The 23,369-nt window shown below is 41.4% G+C and overlaps 1 protein-coding gene across 7 annotated transcripts in view; it reads right to left on the minus strand.

The window, feature by feature from the left end:
* Positions 1-23,369, minus strand: part of ARHGEF6 (Rac/Cdc42 guanine nucleotide exchange factor 6) — a 126,917-nt gene that overhangs the window by 35,313 nt on the left and 68,235 nt on the right. For all 7 annotated transcript variants that reach the window (XM_074206477.1, XM_074206478.1, XM_074206476.1 and 4 more), the window contains 2 exons: positions 8,802-8,897; positions 6,469-6,591 (listed from right to left, as the gene is read on the minus strand). In XM_074206477.1, the coding sequence (XP_074062578.1) occupies positions 6,469-6,591; positions 8,802-8,897 (219 nt within the window). The remainder of the gene's footprint in view (positions 1-6,468; positions 6,592-8,801; positions 8,898-23,369) is intronic.

The following is a 23,369-nucleotide window of genomic DNA, read 5'->3' on the forward strand; positions in this document are numbered from 1 at the left end:
CTTCTTTCACTGGACCTTTCCTACAACCTTAGGGCGGGTTTGGAGCTGAAGGGGCCTTGGCCCTATTTCATATATGAGGAAACTGAGGCACAGAAAGGATTGAATGATTTTTCCAGTGTCACATGAGCATTTGACTCTTTGAGCAAAGTTCTATCTCATTTGATGACATCATTCCCCAATTCCATAAATTTCATAAAAAAAAAATACAAATTCTTGTTGATTTTTTAAGGTCCTTCCTAGCTAGGCCCCTTCCTACCATTACTCCCTGCCTGCCTGCCCCAGGGCCACCACTTCCCATCTCTCACTACAGGCCTTCCCTGGTGACTGGTCCCCACCTCTCCTTCCTTCAAGTCCTTGCTAAACTCCCACCTTCTCCAGGAGGAGTCTCCTTAGCCCTCTCAAAGTCAGGGTCTTCCCTCTGTGACTATCTCCCATTTGTTTGTACAGAAAAAAATAGCTGTCAGTCTGGGGACCCCTCGAGAGAAGGAAGGGAGTCTTCCAGCTTCCCTTGTAACTCTGGAGCTGGCACATAGTAGGTACTTCATGGATCCTTAGTCTGGCCCTTTTTTGCCTCCCCAGCATCCTTCATGCAGTACTGGGCTTGACTTGGTTTGATCCAGATTAGAAAAACCAAAGGCTCCTTGAAATTGCAGGCTCAAAGGTTTCTCAAGGCAGAGGGAGGGCTCAACCACACAGGTTTTCCCAGCCATTTTTGGTATTCTCATTCCACCTAGAGGCCTGCACAAAGAAGTTCACCTACTACATCAATGGCAGGCAGGCCTGTGGATGACAGACAGCTCTTCTCCCTCTCCTTCCTGTTCCTGCCCTCCTGCCTTCTCTCTGCTTCTGAGGCCCTACCCTCCCTCCATCACTTCATGGCCCAAATAATCCTGGAATGGTTGTAAACAGGATTCCCACCCAGAATAGGATGAGCTCATTTGATAATCACACCAATTCAACTGATGAGGCTTGACTGGTCCCACTGTATTCAAAGAGGAAGAAACTAAGGCTCTGAGAAGGGGCACCTCACTATTAAAGAGAGATGCATCATGCTATATAGAAAAGGTGTTGGACTAGAAGATAGGAAGTCTTGAGTTCAAATCCAGCTTCAGTCACTTACTAGCTGTGTGTCCCTGGGCAAGTCACTTCCCCTCTGTCAGCCTCAGTTTTCTGCTTGATAAGATGGAGTTAATAGTACCCTACCTCAAAGGTAGATTGTTGTTACATCTTCCAGTGCTAGACAAATGGGAACTGTGATCATTATAGTTATCACTGTTGTTGTTGTTATGACACCTCAAACCTGTGCCCACTCTTTATTCTGGGCAGCTAGGTGGCTCATTGGATAGAGTATGGCCTTGGATTCAGAGGACAGACGTTCGAATCCACTGTAGGCAAGTCACTTCACCCTGACTGTCTCATCTCCAGGGCATCTCCAGTTGTCCTGATTCATATCTGGCCACCCAGATGGACCCGAAGGAGAAAGTGAGGCTGGTTGGTGACTTAGCACAGCCCCCCCCACTCCAATCCAATTCACGTGCTTGCCATGGCATCACTTCCCTGATGTTACGATCTTTGAGAATGAAGGACAAACACTATTACGGTTTATTCTGTCATGAAGTGCTACCTTCTGAAATGGACAGTGCTTTATGGTCACAACTGGGGAAAGTCTCCTGGTTTTCTGATTGAATATTCCAATATTTTTGTAAATAATGTCATTCCCACCTCGAGTTTTATAAAACTTCCCATAATATCATGATTTTTGGGTGGTGTGAAATTCTCCAAAGATAATTCTCCTTCTGTGAGTTAAGAAACAAACGGCACTTTTAGAGGGCTTGCAGTGGAGAGGAAGAGGTTTGGGAAACCAGCAAAGAGAGAATGAGAAGGTTGAAAATACACCATCAGAGGCCATGGGCTCAACTCCCAATTTTGCCACCTCTACAACCATAAGCAATCACTTCTTTGGCCAAGACCTCAGTTTCCTCCTCAGTAAAATGAGAAAGTTGAATCAGGTGACCTCTAAAGGTCCTTCCAGCTTGAAATTTATGATCCTGTGATCATTGAATGAAACTTTTCAACTTGAGGATCACCTTGTAATAGATTAGAAGGAACCTCTTATATTCCATTAGGGAACTCTTAAGTCCTGACCCAGGGAAATAAGCCAACCAATAATGAAACTGTAGCATGCATCATTAGTTACAGGTGAAACCAGCATGGGTCTGAAAACTCATTTCAGCACAATGCCCCCTTTGTCATTTCAACTATGTCATCTGGCTTTTTTCCCTCAAACTCTTCTTGGTCTCATAGTTTTTCCTCTTAGATCAAAAGAAGAAAATGCTTCCCTAGAGAAAACGAGTAATATGTAAATCTGCTTTTCCATCTTTATTTGTGTTATTTATTTGTGTTCTCTCCCTTGGTCCATATGAAAAACACTGCAAATTATCAAAGAGGCATCGTGGGCAATGGAAACTCCAAAATTAGACCTGTTGGAAGTGGGCATTGGAAAGGGCTTTGAGAGGTCATTTCAGCTCAGTTCTCTCATTTTCTAAGTAAGGAAACTGAGTCCAGGAGACAGGGAAGAACTTGGCCATGGTCCAATTGATAGTCCTAATCCTGATTCTGCTCCTGATTAACTAACTGGGTCATCTTAAATTAATCATTACACTTTCCCAAAACTCAGTTTCTTCACTTGAAATATGGCAGGGGATCAAGGGAGGTGGGGAGAGGAGGATATTAGATGAAATAATCTCTAAGGTGCTGAAATTTTGTTTGTTCCTCTCTTCTGCATGCTGTGGGAATGACAAAGGAACAGGATGTGACAAATAGGCCTTTCTCTTGGCCAAGTCCTTCCTGCTCAAGGTTAGAGATTTCTTGTGTGTGCAAATGATAATGGAGATATTTTATTCGTGAGGATAGGAGATGTTCTAGAAATCCACTGCTGAGGAAACAACATAGGTTGACATGTTGGCTGGCTCTCTGCAAGGAGAACAGGAAATTCTCCAAAAATAAAGATCCAAAAAAGTTGAAAATGACCTCGAGATCATGACTAAGAGAAAGGAGTAAGTTAAGGCAGGAGTAAGAGAAGAACATTTGAACACATTCACTTAGGCTGGACCTAACTGGCCTTGTGGATATAGGGACTAGGGAGAAACCACCAACTCCTTGAAGGGGAACTTCTTGGGCTCACTTTAGCCTAAGCATCAGGGTTTTATGATGAGAAGGCTGAGAGAGGAGAACAAGGCAGGGCTACATTTCTAAGCATGGGCCAAGAGGAACCTTTAACCCCTTAGGTGGTAGCAAGGAACAAGGAAGAAGGCCCCTGGCATTTCCTCCTAAAAAGCAAGCACCACCATGTTGGCCAGGTTAAAAATAGCTGGACTTAGAAGCAGGAAGATCTAGAGTTAAAGCCTGTCTTTAACACTTTACTAGTTATATGAGCTAGGTGGCACTACAGTAGACAGAGTGCTGGGCCTGGAGACAGGAAGACTGAAGTCAGTTCAAATCCAGCCTCAGACACTTATTAGCTGTGTGACCCGGGTAAGTCACTTCACCCCACTTGCCTCAGTTTTCTCATCTATAAAATGAGCAGGAGAGGGCCAGCTAGGTAGCTCAGTGGATGGAGCACCAGCCCTGGAGTCAGGAGGACCTGAGTTCAAATGCGGTCTCAGACACTTAATAATTACCTAGCTGTGTGGCCTTGGGCAAGCCACTTACTCCATTTGCCTTGCAAAAACCTAAAAAAAAATGAGCAGGAGAAGAAAATGGCAAACAACCCAAGTATCTCTGCCATGAAAACCCCTAAAAGGGGTCCTGAAGAGTCAGACATAAATGAACAACAACAAAGCTATACAAGCAGGGACCTATCACTCAGTTTCCCCATCTGTAAAACTGGGATCACAATACTTTCAATACTCACTTTTCAGCATCATTGGGAGACTCTGATGTTCTAAAGCACTTTCCCAGACTTGAAAGCACTGTCATGATTATTATCATTCCTTCCAACATCACCATCAACCTCATAAATGCCATTGTCTGCCTTTGGGGCAGCATTTGTTTATAAGTGTGCTGTCTCCGCTGATTATGTGGCTGAGCTATAAATGGGTCAGAACTTCCTACATTATTCATTTCGGAGAAAAGTCTGCCTTAAGCAGCCAAAATTAGGCAACTGACCAAGCAGTTGAGCTACCTGTCTCGATACCAGTCATTCGATAAATCCCTTTCATCACAGCTGCCGCATGGCCATCCCAGGAGTCCCGTTTGTTCTGCAGGCATCTTGGCCTTCCCATGGTACCTGTAGAATAATTCTGCCTATGTGCTATTCTGTCTACAACCTGTAAGCCAAGCCTACTTACAATGGACTGGGGTGAATACAGAAAGGTAGCTTGTTGTCCTAACAGTCTGCCACCTCCCTGGTCCCCCAAAATGATAGCATGGGTCCAGAAAAGCTAAGGATTACAGCACCTGTCCTAGACTTAAGTAGCCTAGCAAAACTGTGGCTATTTAGGACCTAAGGCTGAGGTCAAAGCATATCCACGGGCAGACCCAAAGGATGGCAAATCTCCTATGAATGTGAAATATGATGTCCTTACAGGTATCCTCCATGGAAATATGGCAGCCTTATTTCTCTCACATGGGAGCAAAATGGCTTTCAATGACATGGACACTTTCGAGTCCCAAGCTCCACCCTGCAACTCTATTAGGGACTTAGGTTTCTTAGAAGGGCATTTAGTCTATTATGATCCACTTTATTTTCCTTCAGGTCACTCAGGCAGACAATCCCGCTATTGCCTTCAATGAAAACGTGTTTTTTTACCCCATAATCAACTTTTAATTATTGAATTATTTGATTATAAATTATAATCGATTTTTAATTATCTAACATGTCAGGCAGAGTGATGATTAGGATTCTCTGTTTCTCTTACTTTTCCTCTCTTTGGCATTTTATTGGAGAAAGGGCACTGGCTTCCAGATCTAAAGCAGAGGACTTCTGCAGATTAATATGTCATTTGGAAATGTTTAACAAAATAAATAAAAACATAATACAACACAGATAGCATTATTTTGTGACTTTCTAAGTCAATATGTGGCCTGGAGGGATCAGTTTCTATTTGAATTTGACAACACTGGTCTAAAGGACCAGCTCTACTACCTATTTGCTCTGTGACCTTGGATCAGTCCTTTCTGCTTCTCTGGGTCTCAGTTTTCCTAATGTCAAAGGAGGGGAGTTGGACGAAATCATCTTTCAAGCTCTTTCCAGTTACTACTCCTCTTGTAATGATGATCTCTTTCCTCTCTTTTTTTGTTTTGGTTTTGCAAGGCAATGGGGTTAACTGACTTGCCCAAGGTCACACAGCTAAGTGAGTATTAAGTATCTGAGGCCACATTTGAACTCAAGTCCTCCTGACTCCAAGGTCAATACTCTAGCTAGCTGCTACCTAGCTGCCCCTATTACTGTGATCTCTTAAAGGTCACCATCATCAGTTAGAGGAACAGGTGAGTAAAAAGATATGAAATTAGCTGTTGTTGCTGCCTTGTCAGTAGCTTGAACTCATAACTCGGTGGAGGAGGGGATTTATTCTTCTTTTTGCCTAAAATGACATTGCTATATGATATGTCTATTTCTTGTACCAAGACTGTCTCCCTGGAGTCATGATAATCTAGTGGTACTAATACCTGTCATTCTATAAAGTAGATGCCTTAGTTTCCTAATGTGTCTGGAAAGGAGACCTGGAGCTGAATGGGATTGCAGAGGTCATCAAGTCCAACCCATTCATTTTACAAAGAAGGAAACTGAGGTCCATGGAAGGGAAGCTACCTGCCCATGGTCACACAAAGTCAGGACTTAATTCCAGGACTTCTAAGGCCAAATAAGGTATTCTTCCCACTGTCCCATAGATTCCAACTTAAAAAAGTCAAAGAGGAAGAAATCATATATATGAAGAATTCAGAGAAGCACAGGAAGATTTCTCTGACCTAATTCAGAAGGAAATAAGAAGACCCAAAAGACTAAAATTTACAATGACTATACCAATGTAAATGAGAAAATCACTAAAAATAGACTGAAGTCCACAAAATGAAAAACCAATAATGCTCCTAAAAAAACTTAATAAAATATGATTCCCTTCTCTCAGAAGAAAAACAAGTGACTACAAGGTCAAAACATCAGATACAGGATACACGCCTGTACACTGTCTCTGAATTAGACGTTTTTGCTTAACTGGTTTTCTTTGTTACAAAGAAAGGTTCAGTTAAAAAATTTTGTTTACATGTAATTGAAGTGAAAAGATTAAATGATTAAAAAAGCAAGGTAAGGTTTAATTATAACATGGGGAGGGTGAGGAAATGGGGGTAGGGGTATATATCAGAAATGACCAGGATGTAAAAAATGAAAAGCATTCAAAAGACTTACTTAACAAAATCATCTAGGAGGGGGGTTTGGTAAGGATTTCAACATGAACATGCATTAATTACCTGTGCTGAGTTATAACATTCACAGCTGAAGGATGATTAGCACAATAAGTGAGATACAGAGATCTAAACTGAGGCATTAGGGACATCAGGCAGCCTCCAACTTTCTGCTGATTCTCTGGAAGTCTGTTTTAAAAAGAGAGGGGGAAAGACATATTATATAAGTAACAAATAACTGAAGATGATTTCCATAACAATAATGACAATTAACATTGTATGATACTTACTACATGGCAGGCACTGTCCTAAGTATTTGACAAATAATATCTCATTTGATCCTAACATCAAACCTGTAAACCAGCACCTGTCTGTGAACTAGACAGATGCTACCCTTATCTCCATTTTACAGCTGAGGAAAAACACTAAAAGTTAAACAAACTCAGATTAATTGGTGTGACCAAACAGATGATGAAATAACACTTCCCTCTTCCATAGAGAACAGAAGACTATGAGTGTGTAATGGTGTAAATGCTGCCTTATATGGTCAGTCAGTTTTGCATAACTATTTTTCTCTGATTCAAAGGAGGGATCAATGTAGAGAGGAAGAGAAGGGAAATTGGGATGTGAGAAAAACAAAAGACATGGATAGAACATTCTGGGAACCTGTCCCCCTTCCCTATATGCAGGAGGGATGAAGGGGAGGGGAGAAAAAGGAAAGATATCCTTATATGGATCTCCCTTAGGTAAAGACTTGGAAATGGGGGAAATAGGGTTCAGATAATGAGGTGGGGGACTCTGAGGGTAGGATATTGCAAATTTTATCAGATGTGAGCATTACTCCAATTTCTTTCAGTTAACCATTTTTCTTTTATGGTGTTTGCAAGCAATGGGGTTAAGTGACTTGCCTAAGGTCACATAGCTAGGGAATTATTAAGTGACTGAGGCCAGATTTGAACTCAGGTCCTCCTGACTCCAAGGTCAGTGCTCTATTCACTGCCCCACCTAGCTGCCCCCAATTAATGCCTCCATCTATTAGAGAGGACTGAACTGTGGTATGGTGGTGGTATGTAATCACAAAACAAAAGACACCACTAAAATTTATTTCGAAGAACAAAATACAATGAATTCATGGAAAATCTGAAGGGGAAAAGTAAGAAAAATGACAAAAAGCTACATGTGACCTGAATTGGGTGGTGAGAATGGGATAAGATGAGGAGGAGAGCAAAAAGCTGATTCATCTAGTCAAGCTTCAGTCTTGCTTTTGACGCTCCATCATTTGGAATCCTGGTGGCCTGCTCTCCTGATGTTTTCTATAGACTTCTAGTCACTTTGCCTGGTCCACCCCAAAGGACCCAAGCTCCCTAAGGATATTCAGGCATTTCAGTTCCTATCACCAGGCTTTGGCACACTCAAGCCCACTCTAAAAGTCATACTCATCCCATGCTGTCACTTCAACAGCATATACCACTATATGTACCACATACTAAAATAGAAATAAAGCCTATATTCCCATGCGGCATTACCAAAAGGATATCCTTTTTCTGCTCCAAACTTCCTTGGAATTCAGTGAAAATGCCAGAGAGAAATCACAGGACCCTAGATCTCAAGATAGAAGGGGCCCTAGAAGCCCCTTCATTTTAGAGGAAGAAACTGAGTCTCAGGGAGGGAAAGGGACTTGTCCAAGGTTAGCCAGGTAGCAAGCAGCAGGCAAATCTCAAACCTAGGTCCTCTGACCTCCAAACTAGTGCTTCTTCCATAGCACTAAATAATGCTAGGAGTAATTAATGGAAAAAAAAAAACCTCAAGCTCACAATCTAATAGCTAACAATTGCTAATGTTTATATGGCATTTCCTCTGTACCAAGTGCTTTATAATTATTATCTTATTTGTTACTCAGTACCCCTGGGAAGGGAGGGGTTCTTATTATCCTTATTTTACAAATGAGGAAACTGAAGCAGAGGTAAAATGACTTGTCAAGGGTCATACAGCTAGGATGTGTCTAAGATTGGATTTGAACTGAGATCTTCCTCTAGGCCCACTTCTCTAGCCATTGCAGTGCCGTCAAGCTGCCCAATCTACCTCCCTACTGTCCAAGGTACAAAAGGTCATTAGGTCTCTGACATGAGGATGCTGCCACAGTCTCCCATAACACAGCATCTCTCTCAGGTGAACCAAATTCAGTAAACTGAGATTACTTTCCAATGACTGCAGGTACTTCCTACAACCTTGGCAGTCACTGCCAACACTATGATCCTGGATTCTCTTGGCATCATTCCTCTCCACGTGGTCAAGTACATAACAAAAGCAGACAAATGCCTACAAGATCTTAACCATATCCAGGCCCTCTCCCATAAGCCTCCACACCCCTGAGTTCCACAGTCAAGCCCCAGGCTTACTTTGCACAGTCCTCCAAGGTTTGGCACAGGGTCTGCTGAAATGTGCACACTTCCTCAAAGTTGCCCAATAAAGAAGCAAATTCCACAGCACTCAGCCTGCAGGGGAAAAATGTCTGATTAGGGTTTGAAACACACTTTTAGTTTCCTAAGGGCCCAGCTAAATGGTTGGGAGCATTGGCCAAAGGACCAGAAACCAAGAGTTCCTGGTGGATCACCCTCATTTTTATCTACACTCTCTTTGAGGCTTTCAGGAAACAGACTACTTAATCTTTTTCCCTCAGTTCCCCCCTTAAGTACAGGAGGGCCAATGCTTTTAAAAAGGAATAAGAGTGTTGAATGTAATCAATACATTTATTATTTCATTATGAGGGCTTTGTTGGTATCCACTGGTATCCTCAAGTAGCCCAGAGGACATGAAGGCTTCTAGTACACTGGGTGAATCTCTTGAGGCAAAGGTCTCGGAAGATATGGATGTAGATAGATGGGCTGCAATCCGCATTCTTGGAGAAAAATGTCCACCGATGGCAGAGAATAAACCAGATTCAATATCTCCTCAGAAAGATGAAAAACAACCTCTTGAAGCATGTAAGTTCCTTGTAGGCAGAAAGTGTTTTCCACAGTGCCTGGCACATAGGAGTGAACCGATTAAGGCTTAGCAAGTGGCTAACCGATCTAAAATAGGGCCCTGTAGCCATCAGCAAGGGGACTGCAAAACAAAGCATTTACTAGCTGGCCAAAAGACTCAAAAGACATAGATATACTCTCCCAAAGACAAGATGCTTCTGGGAACGGGTGTCGATTGGCACAGAGAACTCTTGACAGGAAAACTCTCTCCACTAATGCATAGAAGCAACTGTTGAGCAATTCAGACTAATTAAAAAACTGAGAGGTGAAATGCCTCGAACCTAGGTCTTCCAAATTCCCCAGGTCTACTACCACACTACCTCTCAAGATACTCTTTGGGAAAACCTATGGGATTCACTCAAAGCAGTTCTCAGGGGATATATTATATCTTTAAATGTTTACATGCATAAATTAGAAAAAGAGGAAATCAATGAACTAAATATGCAACTTAAAAATTAAAGAAAGAACAAATTAAAAATCCCCAATTAAATACCAAATAAGAAATTCTAAAAATTAAAGGAGAAATTAATAAAATCGAAAGTAAAAAACTATTGAATTAATAAATAAAGCCAAGAGTTGGTTTTATGAAAAAAATCAGTAAAACTGATAGAACTCTGGTCAATTTGATTAAAAAAAGAAAGAAGAAAACCAAATTGCTAGTATCATAAAAGAAAAAGGTGAACTCACCACCAATGAGGAGGAAATTAAAGTAATAACTCAGGAATTATTTTGCTCAACTCTATGCCAATAAATTTGACAATCTAAGTGAAATGGATGAATATTTACAAAAAATATAAGATGCCCAGGTTAAATGAAGAGGAGATTAAATACTTAAACAACCCTATCTCAGAAAAAGAAATTCAACACGCCATCATTGAACTCCTTAAGAAAAAATCTCCAGGGCCTGATGGATTCACAAGTGAATGCTACCAAACATTTAAGGAACAATTGGTTCCCATTGTATATAAACTCTTCGGAAAAATAGGGAAAGATGGAACTCTGCCTAACTCTTTCTATGAAACCAGTATGGTGCTGATAGCTAAATCAGGAAGAGATAAAACAGAAAGAAAATTATAGACCTATTTCCCTAATGAATATAGATGCAAAAATCTTAAATAAAATCTTAGCAAAATGATTACAAGTCATCACTAGGATAATACATTCTGATCAAGTAGGATTCATCCCAGCAATGCAGGGTTTGTTCAATATTAGGAAAACTGTCAGTATAACTAATTATATCAATAACAAACCTATCCAAAATTATATGATTAGATCAATAGATGCTGAGAAAGCTTTTTTTTTTTTGCAAGGCAATGGGATTAAGTGGCTTGCCCAAGGCCACACAGCTAGGTAATTATTAAATTTCTGAGACTGGATTTGAACTCAGGAACCCCTGACTCCAGGGCCGGTGCTCTATCCACTGCGCCACCTAGCCGCCCCCATGAAAAAGTGTTTGACAAAATATAGCACCCATTCCTACTAAAAACACTAGAGAGTGTAGGAATAAATGAACTGTTCCTTAGAATAATCAGCAGTATCTATCTGAAAACATCAACAAGCATTAAATACAATGGGGAGAGGCTAGAGGCATTACCAACAAGATCAGGGATGAAACAAGGATGCCCATTATCACCATTACTATTCAATATTGTATTAGAAATGTTAGCTTCAGGGGGCGGCTAGGTGGCGCAGTGGATAGAGCACCGGCCCTGGAGTCAGGGGTTCCTGAGGTCAAATCTGACCACAGACACTTAATAATTACCTAGCTGTGTGGCCTTGGGCAAGCCACTTAACCCCATTGCCTTCCAAAAACCTAAAAAAAAGAAATAAAAGAAATGTTAGCTTCAGCAATAAGAGAAGGAAAAAGAAATTGAAGGAATTAGAATTGGTAAGGAAGAGACAAAACTCTCATTCTTTGCAGATGACATGATGGTACACCTAGAGAATCCCAAGAAATCATCCAAAATACTACTGGAAATAATTAGCAATTTTAGCAAAGTTGCAGGATATAAAATAAACCTTCATAAATCCTCAACTTTTCTATGACTAGCAAGATACAGCAGGAAGAGCTAGAAAGAGAAATCCCATTCAAAGTAACCTCAGACAATATAAAATACCTGGGAGTCTATTTGCCACGACAGACTCAGAATCATTTTGAAAACAATTATAAAACACTTCTCACACAAATTAAACCAGATTTAAATAACTGGGCAAACATCAACTGCTCACGAATAGGTTGAGCTAATATAATAAAAATGACAATTCTACCAAAGCTAAACTACCTGTTTAGTGACCTACCGATCAAAATTCCAAAAAAATTGCTTTAATGAATTAGAAAAAGTTGTAAGTAAATTCATATGGAGAAATAAAAAGTCAAGAATTTCCAGGGATTTAATGAAAAAAAGTGCAAAAGAAGGGGGCTTAGCCCTACCTGATCTAAAATTATATTATAAAGCATCAGTCATCAAAACTGTCTGGTACTGGCTAAGAAACAGAGTGGTGGACCAGTGGAATAGACTAGGTGCAATAGCAGGAAACGATTATAGTAATCTACTGTTTGATAAACCCAGAGTCCAGCTATTGGGGTAAAAACTCTCTTTGATAAAAACTGCTGGGAAACTTGGAAGTTAGTATGGAAGAAACTTAGATTAGACCAACATCTCCCACCCTTTACCAAGATAAGATCCAAATGGACACAGGATTTAGACATAAGAAACAATACTATAAACAAACTAGAAGATCAAAGGACTAGTTTACCTGTCAGATCTATGGAAAGGGGAGCAGTTTATGACTAAGGAAGAGTTGGAGAACATCACCAAAAACCAATTAGATGATTTCAATTACATTAAATTAAAAAGCTTTTGCACAGATAAAACCACTGTAACCAAGATCAAAAGAAATGTAGTAAATTGGGAAATAATCTTTACAACTAATGATTCTGACAAAGGACTTATTTCTAAAATATACAGAGAATTGAGTCATATTTTTAAAACAAAAAGCCATTCCCCAATTGACAAATGGTCAAAGGAAATGCAAAGGCAATTTACAGATGAGGAGATCAAAACGATCCATAGTCATATGAAAAATTGTTCTAAATCATTACTTATTAGAGAAATGCAAATTAAAGCTTCTTTGAGGTATCACCTCATATCTCTCAGACTGGCCAATATGACCAGAAAGGACAATAATCAATGTTGGAAGGGATATGGGAAATCAGGGACACTATTACATTGTTGGTGGAGCTGTGAACTCATCCAACCTTTCTGGAGAGAAATTTAGAACTACCCCCAAAGAGCAACAAAAATGTACATACCCTTTGATCCAGCAATACCATTACTGGGTCTATGCCCTGAAGAGATGATGAAAAAGGGTAAAAACATCACTTGTACAAAAATATTAATAGCAGCCCTGTTTGTGGTGGCAAACAATTGGAAATAAAGTAAATGTCCTTCAATTGGGGAATGGCTTAGCAAACTGTGGTATATGTATATCATGGAACACTATTGTTCTATTAGAAAGCAGGAGGGAGGGGGCGGCTAGGTGGTGCAGTGAATAGAGCACCAGCCTTGGAGTCAGGAGTACCTGGGTTCAAATCCGAACTCAGACACTTAATAATTACGTAGCTGTGTGACCTTGGGCAAGTCACTTAACCCCATTGCCTTGAAAAATCTAAAAAAAAAAAGAAAGAAACAAGGAGGGATGGGAATTCAGGGAAACCTGGAGGGATTTGTATGAACTGATGCTGAATGAGATGAGCAGAACCAGAAAAACACTGTACACCCTAACAGCAACATGGGGGCAATGATCAACCTTGATGATCTCCCTCATTCCATCAGGACAACAATCAGGGTCAATTTGCGGCTGTCTGTGATGGAGAATACCATCTGTTTTCAGAGAAACAACTGTGGAGTTTGAACAAAGACCAAGGCCTATTACCTTTAATTTAGGAAAAAAGACTGATATCTTATTGTCTGATCTTGCTATATCTTATACTTTATGTTTCTTCCTTAAAGAAACAATTTGGAACAATGTATACCATGGAAACAATGTAAAGACTGGCAAATTGCCTTCTGTGGAGGGTGGGGAGAGGGAAGTTAGATTAGGGGAAAAATTGTAAAACTCAAAATAAATAAATTGTTTTTTTAAAAAAAAAGATACTCTTTGGGAAAGAGCAACAAAAATGTGCATACCCTTTGATCCAGCAATACCACCACTGGGTCTATACTTTGATGAGATCATGAAAATGGGTAAAAACATCACTTGTACGCAATTATTCCTAGGAGCCCTGTTTGTGGTGGTAAAGAATAGGAAACTGAGTGAATGTCCATCATTTGGGGATTGGCTGAACAAATCATGGTGTGTGTGTGTGTGTGTGTATATATATATATATATATATATATATATATATATATATATGATGGAACACTATTGTTCTATTAGAAACCAGGAGGGATGGGAATTCAGTGAGGAGGGATTTTCATGAACTGATGCTGAGTGAGAAGAGCAGAACCGGAAAAACACTGTATACCCTAACAGCAACATGGGGGTGGCAATCAACCTTAATGGACTTGCTTATTCCATCAGAGCAACCATCAGGGACAATTTTGGGCTGTCTGCGATGGAGAATACCATCTGTATCCAGAGAAAGAATTGTGGAATTTGAATAAAGAGCAAAGACCTTTAATTTTTAAAAAAAACTGTTATCTTATTATATAATTTTGCTCTCTCTTATATTTTAATTTTTTTCCTTAAGGATACGATTTCTCTCTCATCACATTCAACTTAGATCAATGTATAGCATGGAAACAATGTAAAAACTAACTGACTGGGGGCGGTTAAGTGGTGCAGTGGATAGAGCATCAGCCCCGGAGTCAGGAGTTATCTGAGTTCAAATTCGACCTCAGACACAATAATTATGACCTTGGGCAAGCCACTTGACTCCATTTGCCTTGCAAAAACCTTAAAAACAAAAGACTAACAGACTGCCTTCTGTGGGGGTTGGGGGAGGGAAACAAGATTAGGGGCAAAATTTTAAAATTCAAATTTAAGTAAATATTTTTTTTAAAAAAGATACTCTTTGGGAGAAGGAAAGAATCCCAGATACCAATTTCAACAACAAAACAAAATAATAAACAAATTAACTGTCCCTAGTGATTACATGAAAAGTGGCCAGCCAGTTGCCTCAACCTTCTTCCTTTCAGTTTCATTCCAATTAATAACCTAGAAGATTAATGTTAGTTTGCAAAGAGCTGCCAGAAATTCAGACAGGTTGTTTCTCTGTCATGTGAACAGCCTAAAATGTGCATAGTCCACAACTTCGCATACTTTTCCACTTTCTTGTTTGTTTGTTTTTGTTGTGGTGGTGGTTTTTTTCAGATTTTTCAAGGCAATGGGGTCAAGTGGCTTGCCCAAGGCCACATGGCTAGGTAATTATTAAGTGTCTGAGGTCAGATTTGAACTCAGGTACTCCTGACTCCAAGGCCAGTGCTCTATCCACTGCGCAACCTAGCCGCCCCTCCACTTTCATGTATCCAAAGATTTCTATGTGTAAACCTAAGGAAAAAGGCGAGTCCCCAATAGAAAGTTGAGGTGACTGGGCTTTCTGATTGTTAAACCCATAGATCATATGCTCTAACAAACCAATTCTTGAATTACAAAATTTAAGTGTTTTACTCCAGTTTCAAACTGTGGTCCTTTTATCTTCTCTTGACCTGAAAAGTGAGGTTGATTTGTTGTTGCAGGGGCTGTGGTTGCTGCGGTTGTTCTGCTTTTGTTTTTCTTTGGAGTGGGGGAATGAGGAGGGAGGATCTCCGATTAGCTCAATCCTAGACACCAGCCAGTAGGGTCAGCAGTGGGATTGTTGGAAGCAATCCATGTAGAAATTTGCTTTGCTTCTATGTTATCTCCTTGTCTGTTTGTTAGTTAGTTTGTTTGTTTTCTCTAATGGGGAGGGGGAAGGAGAAGAGAGGGGAAAACATAAATGTCTGATAATTAGATAAAAACACTTTTAAAAAAACTTTATAAAATCACCCAACAATATAAGGTAGGCAATGTTAATTTTATGACCCCTTAGTTTACAAATAAGAAAACTGAGACAACAAGTTGGGAAATGATTTGTCTATGAACACATGCATTGGTTTCTGAGGTTGGATGGGAAGCTAGGTGTCCTGATTTCTAGTCCCATACTCCAAGGCACAGAACAGAATACTTTGCTTTGCCAGGGAAAACCTAGCCTTCAAATTGCCCAAGGCTGCATAATCAGTCATTCTGATTTTCCCTGCTTCTCATTGGGCCTCTTCTATCTTAAAAAAACAAAGTCGTTTTCAATATTTTAAACAACAACCAAAAAGCCCAAGTCTGTTGAACTACACTTCAGTGGTGTGTGTTTCTATCCTGATAGAAAACAAATTATTGGTTTTTTTTTAAAAGAGGGGGAGAAATGTGATACAGTGGAAAGAATACTGCATTTGAGGCCAGAGAACCTGAGTTCAAATCTCAATACTGACACTTGCTACTTTTATGATCTTGGGCAAATCTTTTCTCCTCTCTGAACCTCAGTTTCCCCTTCTGTGAAATGAAGGGGTTGGACTAGATGGCCTCAGCAGTCCCTACTAATTTAGGTCTATGATGCTCTGTGTGACCTCAGGGAAAAGGAAAGGGAATAAGCATTTATTAAGCACCTACTGGATGCCAGGCAAGGTGTGGCACAGATATAACTCATCTGAGAGGTAGGTGATGGAATTACTCCTATTTTACAGATGAGGAAACTGAGGCAGGCAGCAGTGAAATGATTTGCCCAGGGTCCTACATCTAGGAAGTCCTTGTGGTTGGATCTGAATTCAGTCTTCTTGACTTCAGACCTAATGTTTTAGCAGCTATATCACCTAGCTGCCTCCAGGAATATCATTTCCTCACTCTGGGCCTCAGGTTTCTTTTCTGTACAACAAGTTGGTTGAATTTGATGGTTTCTAAGGTTCCCTCCAACTCCAAAGCTACTTGCTATCCGTTGTGCCCAAGGTAGAGTGACCCAGTCAACTAATGGCCCCCCAGCCTCTTATTTCCTTGTACACAGGGTAGGAAAGTCTCATATGGTGCCACAGTCAACTCCTTTCTGGGCCAGTGATGTCCGAAGCCTTTGAAAGCCATAGGGCAGAAACTCAGACAGAAAGGAGTCAGTCAGCTGAGGGAGGACAGGCTAATAAGCCCATTCAACCACAGTTCAGTACTCAAGTACAGTTTGGGGGGTGCCCCCACCTGGGTAGGCAGGGGCAATGTCAAAGAGACGATAATGGTCTACAGACTGCTGAGTAGGAAGGCAGCAGTCACTGCCTTTGAAGGGCACAGTCCCCAACTAGCTCTACTCGGCAGATTCAGGCCTTGGAACATGAGCACAAAGGTTGAGTTGCTAAGAATATACATTTGAGAAACCCTTTTGGGTTGTTCTTTCCAGCCATACCAAAGATGAGAATAGTCCCGACTTCACTCATCGCATCACAATTTGGGGAATCACACAGCTCAGATGGACAGCCTAGTCTGGCCTTCCAAGTGGGTGACGGCCTATATGGCATGATTCGAGGGCTGAAATAGCAACCCCAGCACCTGTCCCTTCACCATGGCAGTTTCATTCCTTCAAGTTATAGGATCATGAAATGTTAGAGTTGGGAAGGCTCACAGAGATCAGCTAGTGGAACTGCTTCCCTTTGCAGAGAGAAAGAAAGAGAAACCGAGACCTAGAGATGTTAAACGGCCTGCCCAAGGCCACCCAATTAGGAGCGCATAGTACTGAAATTGGAACTCTGGTCCTCAGATTTCCAGAGCCAGATCCTACTCCAGATCTCTGGTCTAGAAAGATAGTAGAGGATAGATAAGACTTAGAGTAAAGAAGGAGCTGGGTGCAAATCTTTTTTTTTTAGTTTTTTTGCCAGGCAATGGGGTTAAGTGACTTGCCCAAGGCCACACAGCTAGGCAATTACTAAGTGGCTGAAACCGGATTTGAACGCAGGTACTCCTGACTCCAGAGCCGGTGCTTTATCCACTGAGCCACTGCGCCACCTAGCCACCCCTGGGTTCAAATCTTGTCTGACACTTACAAAGTGATCACAATCAAGTCATGTGGCTTCTTTGCAATTGTTTCTCCATTTGCAAAGTAATAATGTTTGTCCTTCATTCTAAAAGAAGACCATGACATCAGGGAGGTGATGCCATGACAAGCACATGAATTGGATTTGAATGAAAGGGTGCTGTGCCAAGTCACCAGCCTCACTTTCTCCTCCAAAGCCATCTGGGTCCAGTGACCAGAAAGGAATCAAGACGACTGGAGATGGCCCTGGATGAGAGGCAGTCAGGGTTAAGTGATTTGCCCAGTGTCACACAGCTAGTAAAGTCTGAGGCTGGATTTGAACTCCTGCCCTCCTGACTCAACAACCAGTACTCTATCCACTGTGCTACCTAGTAGCCCATATTGAGAGGCTCAAATGAGATCATACAAATAAGGCCCTAAGCAAACTCCAAATTGCTGTAGAAATAACAATACTATTATTAACAGATGTTCACGATAATCCCTATTCACAAAGGCAAATAACTGAGGGGGGAGGGAAGGAATTATACTTGAATCAACTAATCACCTACTACTTTCATCTATTTTCTTTTTTTTTTCTAGATTTTTGCAAGGCAAATGGGGTGAAGTGGCCTGTCCAAGGCCACACAGCTAGGTAATTAAGTGTCTGAGGCTGGATTTGAACTCAGGTCCTCCTGAATCCAAGGCTGGTGCTCTATCCACTGCGCCACCTAGCCATCACCTAGCCACCCCCCTACTACTTTCGTCTTAACCATCAATTAATACACCAACAGGAATAGGTAGCCACCAAGAATAAGAGTGAAACCCAAGAGGGAAGACAAGGGCATCAGGGAGGGAAGTCCTCAACTCATCTCTAGGGAAGTCAAGACACTTATCTCTGGGGCCCTTCCAAGAGCTCCACCCAGCAATGATCTGGAACCATAATAAGTGAGAAAGCTTTGGGAAGGAACATTCCCCCAAATCTAATTTCAAGCCAGCAGCTGACACATTTGAAAGTTAATGGTGACAAAAAAAACCCAACACCAATGGATCACGGATGGAGAGAAGGTAGAATTACTCATGTCACGTGTAGCTTCTGTTTTCTCTGCCAAGGAAGATGATCCTCGACCCATGAAGTAAAGACTGGAAATAATTACCAGGAAGTCCAAATCAAAGATAAAGGAGAACAGAATAAACCCAAGGTACCAGGCTAGGATGATGAACTACCTCCCCAGGTTCTAAAAGAACTATCAGAGATGGCAACCCTGAAAGATCACAGAGAATAGCATCAGTGCCTTGAAAAATGGATATGGACAATATCATCACTATTATTCAAAAAGGAAAAGTGGGTGCTATCCTCAAACAATAATGTGCTGGGGGACTTGACTTCAATTCCTAGTAAAATTCTGTAATCAATTATTTTTTTTTTGTTTTTGTAAGGCAATGGGGTTAAGTAATTTGCTCAAGATCACACAGATAAGTAATTATCAAGTCTGAGCTCACATTTGAACTCAGATGAGGAAACAGAAGCTAAATGACTTGCTCAGGATCACAAAGCTAGTGAGTTCAAATTTGAACTCAAGACCTCCTGCCTCCAGACCCCATGCTTTCTCCATTGCAGAGTTGTTGCTCTATCCACTGTACCACCTAGCTGCCCCCTCTATAATTGATTATTAAAGGAATAATTTACAAACATATAAGAAAGAAAGCACCAGTACCAGGCATCATCCTATGGCTTCCTATCAAGCTAAATAGGTCTTTTTTGGATAGGTTCATAAAGGAAATGCCAGAGATCACTAATTTTTAGAAAAGAGTGCTTCAAAATCTCTAGGGGCATTGGTGTAGGTATCATAAAGAGAAGAAGGTTCAATTCACAACTTAATCAGGGAAGTACAAAGAACTGCTTGACTGACCACATCTACAGATCAATCATTAATGAGCCAATGTCAACCCAGAAGTCAGTTTCTAATGGATCATCCCCCAAGTGTGTTCTTGGTCACATGCTATTAAACATCATTAGTAATGACATGGGGGCAGCTAGGTGGCACAGTAAATAGAGCACCAGCCCTGGAGTCAGGAGGACCTGAGTTCAAATTTGACCCCAGACACTTAAGAATTACTTAGCTATGGGGCCTTAGGCAAGTCACTTAACCCCATTGCCTTGCAAAAACCTAAAATAGAAACAAAAACTAGCAATGACATAAACCAGACATATGTGGCATACCTATCAAGTCTGTAGGTAGCACAAAGCTGGGAGCAGGATATGTTAGTAAATGTTTAACAACTGGCTCTGCAGGTACAAGAAAACCATATTCTCATGACACACTTTTTAAGATTTATATGAATTATTAACATTTTCTGCATCATTTTCTTAAGTCTAGACATCAACAAAACCACAAATCAAGCCTTAATTTGTGGTGTTTGTCAAATTCCAAGGTGAAGATTCTCACACTGAAAATTTACCTAGGGGCTCTGGTACACTCCCGGCAGGGAGGGATAGCTGACATTGTGAATGACAGACAGATTCTACAAAAGGCTACACCAGGCTAGAGCAGTGGGCCAAATCAAAAAAAGCAGAAATTTAACAGAGAAAAACTCTACAAGTATGGCACAGGGAAGGCAGGATGAGACAATGATTAGAGTGAAAAAGATCTGGAGGACTTAGTGGTCTGCAAGTTCAACCTGAGTATCCTGAGTCTCCTGAGTAGCCAAAAAAACCCACCATGGCCATGAGCTGAGAAGAAAAGTCTCACCATTCTCTACCCTGCTCAGACAACAATGGCAATATCAGCTTCAATTTTGGCCATCACAATTTATGAAAGACACTGCAGAGTTAGTAAGACTATGGAGATTGATAAAGGGCCTGGAGGAGGAAAGACTTAGTGGGGGCCTGGTGACTTCAAACAAGGGCAGAAGAGGAATTCCATTTATTCTACATGGTCCCTCAGGGCACAGCTAGGAACAATTAGGGTAGGGAAACCAAGATGGGTAGATTATGGAAGGAATGAAAAGACCTGGCTAGCATAGCTTGCCCTGCCTAGGAGGTCTTCAAGAAAAGGCAAAAAAAAAAAAAGGCAATTTGTAATAATTATTTGGGGGCAGGGGCAGCTAGGTGGCGCAGTGGATAGAGTATTGGCCCTGGAGTCAGGAGGGCCTGAGTTCAAATCTAAACTCAGACACTTAATAATTATCTAGCTGTGTGACCTTGAGCAAGTCACTCAACCCCACTGCCTTGCAAAAAAAGCCCCCCACCCCCAAAAAAGTCTGAATGACCCTGATCTGGGTTACTGGAGAGAAGACTTGGGCTTCAGGAAGATGGTCTCTGAGAAGTCAAAGAAAATAGATCTAGGTAGATATCACCTTACAGACAGAATACCTTGCTAAGAAAGGAGAGACTCGGATGCTACCAAAAGGTAGAGTTTTAAAAGGTCTCACTGCTCTCTGGGACAGCTAGCAAAACCTCATTTTGCTGCCTTTCCCATGGCCGTCGGAAGTTTGCCATCCTCTCTGACCCCTCCAAGTGTATCACGCTGTCAGTAGCCTAATTTATCCAGAGCCTGGATAAACATATAAGAAAGAAAGCTTCATATCAAGCAAGCTTTTTTGGATAGGTTCATAAAGGAAATGCGCCGATACAGAAAAAGGACTCAGAGGGTGGGGAAACGAGTCCATGGATGATTTACTTGGAATTCTCCCCTGGCGGTGGTCAGGTTGCACAGGTATTGCCATTTTCTCTGATTTCTGGCTGTTCCTTCTCTCTTAGCTTCCATCTTCCTGAGTCATACTTCCTCTAAGCTCTCAAGCTTTCACTGCTGTCTTGTCTAGTTCCCTGTCTCCTGCAATAGCATAGCCAGGTAGCACTACAATGGAGAAATCACGGGTTCTGGAGGCAGGAGGTCCTGAGTTCACTAGCTGTGTGACCCTGAGCAAGTCACTTAGCTTCCATTTCCTTATCTGTTAAAATAAGAGCACCCACCTTCTGGGGTTGTTGTGAGGCACAAATATATGTAAAGCATTCAACACAATGCCTGGCTCTATAATGTAGAATTCTTCCTTTTTTTCTTATTATTGCATCTATCTTGTGGGGTTGTTGGGAGAATCAAATCAGAAAAGTACTTCCCTGCCAGCTGCAAGGATTGATTGGAGTTCCTCTACCTCCAAGATCTCTGATCCACTGAGTTGCCCATGCTCCCAGAATCTCCAACACTTCCGGTCTCGTTCCAGTGTGCGGTCATGGAGCAGGACAGTCGGTCAGAGCCTATCTTGAACAGGGTCCCAAGATGTTTACTCACTGGCCTCTAACATAGAGGAGTTCTCTGGTCTGGGCGATTCTCTAAGACTCCCAGAGAGTTACTATTCTCCATTGGTGGAGGGAGTCATCCTTCCAGTAATTCCCTACAGGCATGAAGTCACAGGATGCAATAAAGGAAGGGTGGGAAGGGACAGTAAGAAGAGCCCTGGATTGTCTATCAGAGCCTGTGGGTTTGAATTCCAGCTGGGCTACTTACTACTTGGGTAACCTCTCTGGGTCTCAGTTTCCTCATCTGTAAAATGAGAGGGTCTGATTAGATAATCTCTGAGGTCTCTTCCAATACTAAATCTAGGCCCTGGAAGTTTGAATCTTCCTAGAAGAAAAATCTCTCTCATTGGGAGGGAGGTCCACAAAGTCGGGAAAGCAGGAACATTCTGGAATGCGGAACTAGACAAGAGTTCACAAGAAGAGTTAACATCATTTCTAAAAGCACCTTAAGATTTGCAAAGCACTGAGATAGTATCTCATTTTATGATTATTTGGAGACAGTTTAGAGTTGAGACTTTCAGCATGGGGTAATGCTTAACCAAACAAAAAAGACTTTCATCTTAGACCCTGAGGTCCCCTAGTCCAGGCTTCTCTTTTTTGGCAGATGGAGAAACTCAGGAGGGGGCGTGGTGCAGCTAAGTGGTACAGTGGATAGAGCACCAGCCCTGGAGTCAGGAAGACTTGAGTTCAAATCTGATCTCAGACACATAATAATTACCTAGCTGTGTGACCTTGGGCAAGTCACTCAACCCCAATACCTTGTAAAAACTAAAAGAGAGAGAGAGAGAGAGAGAGAGAGAGAGAGAGAGAGAGAGAGAGAGAGAAAGGAGCGGATTTGCCCCAACTCATGCAGGCAAACAGGTACAATATGTACTATGTTTCTACATACATCTCCATACAAGGTTTCAGGTCCCCAGTCTGATTCTCTCTACAACATCAAGGAAAAGAGAGCAAAAGATGCATTGTGCTCCCTTTGAACAAGCCATGTTAGCCCTCAAAGAGCTCAGCCAAGAGAGGAACGGAAGCCAGGGAAAGGTTTTGTCCTCAATTATACAGACTGATTGAAAATCATTGCTCAGCTTTCCACCAGACTCTGCCAATATCTTAATCTCTGATAAAGCTGGGCCAAGGTAAATATTAACACATGCCTGTACAAAGAGTCTGTATTTACAAAGGCTGGACACCTACACACTGAAGAGGACTCCATGAGGCTTTTCAGTAGTCACCTCACATGGCCAAGATGCATTTCAAGGCACAGAACACATAGGAAACGCCAACTGTTTGCAGGACCCTGTTCAAGATAGCATACGATACAGGGTTCATTCTCTAGAAGCTTAAATTCTGTTACGGAGAACAAGAACTAAGGACAAAAAAGGAGGGAAGAGGAGGAAGAATATGAGAAGGGTTAATGAGAGGTCCAGGCAAAGCATTCAGGGAAATGTGATGAGGAAGAGATCACTTTCACTGGGAGGTAGAGGAAAGAAGGATCAGGGAATTCTTCATGAAAGATGGAGACTGGGACACAGGGCCACTACAGGCAGAGGGAGCATATACATGGAGATTCAGAAGCGAATTGGGGCTATACTAT

This window comes from Macrotis lagotis, chromosome X, assembly GCF_037893015.1.
Source record: "Macrotis lagotis isolate mMagLag1 chromosome X, bilby.v1.9.chrom.fasta, whole genome shotgun sequence".
Lineage (NCBI taxonomy): Eukaryota > Metazoa > Chordata > Mammalia > Peramelemorphia > Peramelidae > Macrotis > Macrotis lagotis.